At 50.1% G+C, this 5,164-nt stretch overlaps 1 protein-coding gene across 1 annotated transcript in view; it reads left to right on the top strand.

Annotated features, from left to right (window-relative positions):
• The first annotated feature begins 533 nt into the window (after positions 1-533).
• The window catches only part of LOC100940751 (gamma-aminobutyric acid receptor subunit rho-2), a 69,119-nt gene continuing 64,488 nt past the window's right edge, over positions 534-5,164 (top strand). Inside the window, exon 1 of the mRNA XM_012809953.2 lies at positions 534-706. Within this exon, the coding sequence (XP_012665407.1) occupies positions 594-706 (113 nt within the window). The 5' untranslated portion in view covers positions 534-593. The remainder of the gene's footprint in view (positions 707-5,164) is intronic.

The raw sequence follows: 5,164 nt of genomic DNA, 5'->3' as shown, positions 1-5,164 counted from the left end.
CTTTGGCCATAGGCAAAACACACATTCTCTTAGATCTGGAAATAAAGCTACCCCAAGAAAACCTGTCCTTTGTGTGTTTACTCAGCATTGCCTGGACATATTCAGGCACTCACCCCACACCCAGCAAGTCTTCTCTGCACGTCCACTCAGAATCCTAGCTGACTCACGGGGGTTGGGACAGACTGGTTTTATGCAGCCGGAAGATGAATTAATAATCTCAGTACAAAGCGGGCATGTTCAAGAGATTTAATTTTTTTTTTTTTTTTTTTATATAACAGTTTTAGCCCAAGCTATTCTAGGATGGAGCGGAAGCAGAGTTTCACAGGACACACTTCTTGACTAATAGCCAATCACTGAGCAGCATGGAGGCCGAGCCTGGCGTCAATGTCACCACCTGGTGCGTGGGGGCTGGGGGCGGGACAGGCGTCAGCATTAAGTAGTGAGTCGGGACAATCAGCCTTGCCAGTCATGCCCTCAGAGCCCGTCCGAGCAGCACCGTCGGGAGGCAGCAGACTGGATCCATGGTTAAGCCAGGGGGATTTGCCCCGCCGTAGGTCACTGGAAAGCAGCTTGTGTCATAGACGTCCACAAAAATGCCTTATTTTATAAGACTCATTTTGTTCTTGCTTTGCCTGATGGTTCTCGTGGAGAGCAGAAAGTCCAAGAGGAAGAGATGGCCAGGGCAGCTGGAAGTACCCAAGTCAAGGTAAAGTGATGGGGCGATGTGGGGTGGGGTGGGGAGGTGTCCTTCTGTGCAGTGGCCATGGCAGTGAGACGCTCCCAGGCGGGCCAGGCATCGCATCCTTCTGTTGTCCTATGAGAACCCGTTTTCCAGCCACAGGTAGAGGGGCCTCCTCTTCACTTAGAGTCCTCATTGGGCACAAGTGCTCTGCTGTCACAAGCATCCAGGGCGAGACAAGATGGGGTTAAGCCCTTCAGCCTGATGCCTGTGTCCAGCCAGAGCATTCTGACTTGAGGCAGACACATAAAGACTTAGCGAGTTAAGCAAAAGATTATTTATGCTTCTCCAATCGTGCTCCTTTGTCTCTGAGGATTACAGCCCAGAGGGACCAGAGGTGACCTGCTAAATATCACACTCAAGCATTTGGGAGGAAACTGTATCTAGGAACTTAGGCTGAACTATTAAGAAAAAACATAATCAGAAGTTATCTTCTTGGCCCGCCCCTGCGGCTCAAAGTAGTAGGGTGCCAGCCCCATATGCCGGAGGTGGTGAGTTCAAACCCAGCCCTGACCAAAAACTTCAAAAAAAAAAAAAAAAAAGAAATTGTCTTCTTTAAATTATTTGATAGGGAAAAAGCTTTATAATGGTATTGGGTTTCATTTTATTGCTTTGAATCTTAGCATAAGTGTTTGAGATTTGCGAGATTATCAGAAATGTGTGTGTGGATGACAGTGCCATTTCCTGATGTAATGAAGATGTTTCTGAGAAAGACTGGTCAGGCTCAGAATTTGCATTCAAAATCATTTCATTACAAATCTAATTTCCTCAGTAAGTTTGTTTTGAACTGATGTATAAAGCATAATCCTCCAAGCCCAAGGTAGACGTAAGGACTGCTACACATGGAGCTAAGGAGAAAGAGCCAGCAGCTGAGGTGTCACGCCGTGTGAGACATGCGTCACCCTTCCCTCCTGTCGAGCACGGGGTAAACCAGGGTTTGGAATGTAAGCTAACGAAGCACGTTTTTTATGTCAGTGGTCTCCAAACATTTTGATCACTGCTATCAATGACAATTTTTTGAAACTGTACCTTCAATATATATACAGTGACTTTCAAATTACACATAGGTACTATTATAAATATACATATTAATGGAAAGCTCAACTGCATCCTTATTTTTAGAAAAAAACCTAAATATAATTAGGAGCTACAATCTCTCCCTGCAGCACCCCAGGGGAGACTCCTGCTCTGGGAACTGCTGATACGCTCTAGGCCCAGCTACTCGGCCAGAAAGAAATGCTGAGAAGGAGGCATTGCTCTGAAAGGCTTCCCTGTTCGTGCTGCCAGGATCACAGGCTGCTGAGCTGGAGAGGACCTCAGAGGTCATCTGGTCCAACAGCTCCCCTGAGCAATGACTGTGGGAAATGTGAATAGGTTTTTTGTGAACAGGGGATTCCAGGGTCACAGAAGCTTGAGGAACGCTGGTTTAGACCATTTTAAACAAATGTCTTTACAGCTGAACTGCTAGTGAATCTTGAAGAGGGGGATAAGTTATGTAGTGTTCCTCAGAAATAACAACAGAAACTGCCAGAAAATCCACATTCTTTTTGGACTGCCTTGTGGGCTTCCTACTCCGCAGAGTACACCTTGGGAAAGGTCTGCACTGACTCGTTGTGTAGATGTGGAAACAGAGGATCAGGGCGCGGGCAAGATGCACGGCTTGCCCACAGGTGGCTTGGCAAGACTGCAGGAGAAGTGTCTAAAGAGCACCGCTGAGGTTCAGCGTGAGTCCTGGGGCTGTCACAGCATCTCTGTCACTTTTCTACAGAAAAGGGATCCACGGTTTCGCACCCTGGACATCTGTGTGAGCCTAGGGACGGAGTCTGACTCTTGAGGGTAAAGAGAGTTTCTTGAAATTCGTCCTGTGAGGTGTGAAAGTGGGAAAGATGAACACGTGTACGGAGTGGCCTGAGGTGAGGAAAAAGGGTAGCGAAGGCGTTCTAGGCCTTTCTGCATCAGCCAGAGCGTACACATGGCTGGACAGCCACAGAGCTGTGAGTTCTTCCCGGGGAAATTCCAGCCAGCATTTTCCTGTTGACATGCAGGGGTTAAGCTGTGCTAATACACAGGAATGAAATGATTTGACACTTTATGATTATGGTTTTAGAGCGTTTTATCTCCTTAGAACCCTGTTCACACACAAACATACAGACTCAATTATCCTCACACATGTCACATGTGTGGTTTCATGGTCACACGCACACACTGCCTCTCCCCCACACACTCAGTCTCTCTCTCTCACACACACAATATCAGGACCTCTCCTAACCTGGAAGCCTTTTCTGCCTCAGCCTGGCTACACAGACACTCACACAAAACAACTATTTTGCATGGAGGCTGCTTTCGCAAAGCCTGGCCCCAGCTCTCTGATCCTGTGTCCCCATTTGCCCAGTGGCTGCTGAGTGAGTCCATTTTCTCTTGGCTGTTGTCAGTTCCTTCTCTTCTCCCTGTGTCCTGGCCTCCCTACTTTATTCCCACTCCTGCTGCTGCCTGAGTGGGGCCTGAGTGTGGGCTTCCTGTCCTTTGTCCCCCAAGGTTGAAGAATAGTCCAGCTGTGGGAGTCTGGGCCCTGCCCCTAGACCCCACCTGGCCCAGGGGTCTCAGCCCCTGCAGTTCTGTCCCCCTTCTTTCCCCAGCTGCTGCCTCCTGGGTACCTCTTGGGCACCTCTGGCTGTGCCTCCAAGATTTCTGATCTTTCTGAACCCCAGTTTCTCAGCTGAAGAGAGTGATGGTGAAACCGTCTCTTGGCTGATGTAACAGTGGAGTGGGGTCTGTCTGAAGCCACATCTCAGGGCCTGTGCCTGGGGGGTGTGAGCCTCTGGCCATGGCTATTATAGCTGCTGTTGTTGCCAAACAAACCACAGTACGGTGACACCAGCCCAGCTTCCAAAGGCTCTGTGAACACCTGTTTCTTCTCTCACCACCGACTCAAACCGAGCCTGGATTAGAAGCCTGGTTGTTGGGGTGGGCTCAGAGCCTGGGGTCTGGGGGCCAGCTGTGCTGCAGCCTGCCACCTCTGTGAGAGGATGAATGGGGAGCGCCCAGCTCATGGTCAGTAGCCCAGCATCTCAGGGGCCTGAGTGATTAAATCACTGATCCCTTAAAAAAAATCCTGGACCCTCAGTGGCAGTGGAATTTAAATCTCTCTTTTACTGGGGTGGCAGAATTCCGGGACTTCCACTCCTTTAATCCGCCCTTAATGGATGAGGAACTGTGGGCCTGACTGGGGGAGATTTGTATGAGTCAGAGGGGCAGAGCCAGCTGCACTCACCGCTAATGTCTGTGATCTGCTAAGCCCTGTTGAGCTGTCCTCTGCTTCCCTGGGGCACCTGTGCTGGGCTTCTGGCAGGGCCCCTCATGCTGGTCGCTGCTCAGACCCAGGACCGGTCCCTCTTGGTTCCCGGAGGCACCCGACATGACTACAGCTGCATCAGGAGATCAGACTGAGGCCTGAACTGCAGCTGTGTGGGAGGAAGTTAAGCTGGACGACGGGTGCCGCTGTGATAAGCTTGTCTATAGACAAATCTGCTCACGGCTGGCACCCACCTCCCTTAGTACCCTTGCCCTTGTTTTTTCCCATTGCCTTGGGTAAAGACAGAATTTTCGCCACGGCTGGTAAGGCTCTGCCTGTTTGGCTACTGCTTGCTCCTGAAGATGCATTCTCTCCATTTTGGGGATGCCCCTCCCTTTCCCCTTCTCATCTAATGCCCAGTCGCCCTCCAGCCCAGTCAGTTCAAACTCATTACCTCCAAACCAAACTATGGATGCCGACAGGACCCTCAGCTACGGGCATTCAGACAGGTCGTCAGTTACAGAGGCTAAGAGCTGAAGGCAGGGATCTAGATGACAATGTAAGCCCCCAGCTTAGGTAAGCCTGCCAAAGACAGTGTAGAGAGAAGAGAAGGAATCTGGGACAGGGTTCTGGGGACACTGGCATTTAAGGGATGGGCTGGGGGGACGAGGCTGCAGTGGGCACTGAGGAGGACTGCCAGAGAGGAAGGAGACTTGGAGCACCCTCTTGAGAGGGGAGATTCCAGCAGAGCTGTGGCTGTCCCTTCTGCAGGGCACACCTATAGGACTGGTGCTGGCATGGACAAGAGTGCTTGGGAATGGAGTGGTGCCAGAGGCATATGGGACACAGCTTTTCTGAAGATTTATTTCTCTAGGCTTGGCGCCTGTAGCTCAGCAGCTAGGGAGCCAGCCACATACGTTGGAGCTAGTGGGTTTGAACACAGCCCAGGCCTGCTAAATAATGACAACTGCAACAATAACAACAACAAAAATAGTCAGCTGTTGTGGTGGGCACCTGTAGTCCTAGCTACTAGGGAGGCTGAGACAAAGGAATCACTTAAGCTCAAGAGTTTAAGCCACAGCACTCTACTGAGGGCAACATAGTGAGATTCTGTCTCAAAAAAAAAAAAAAAA

Source organism: Otolemur garnettii, unplaced genomic scaffold (assembly GCF_000181295.1).
Source record: "Otolemur garnettii isolate 467f Iridium unplaced genomic scaffold, OtoGar3 scaffold00118, whole genome shotgun sequence".
In the NCBI taxonomy this organism is placed as follows: domain Eukaryota; kingdom Metazoa; phylum Chordata; class Mammalia; order Primates; family Galagidae; genus Otolemur; species Otolemur garnettii.
The sequence above is the reverse complement of the archived record's forward strand: the minus strand, read 5'-3'. Positions and strand labels throughout refer to the sequence as shown.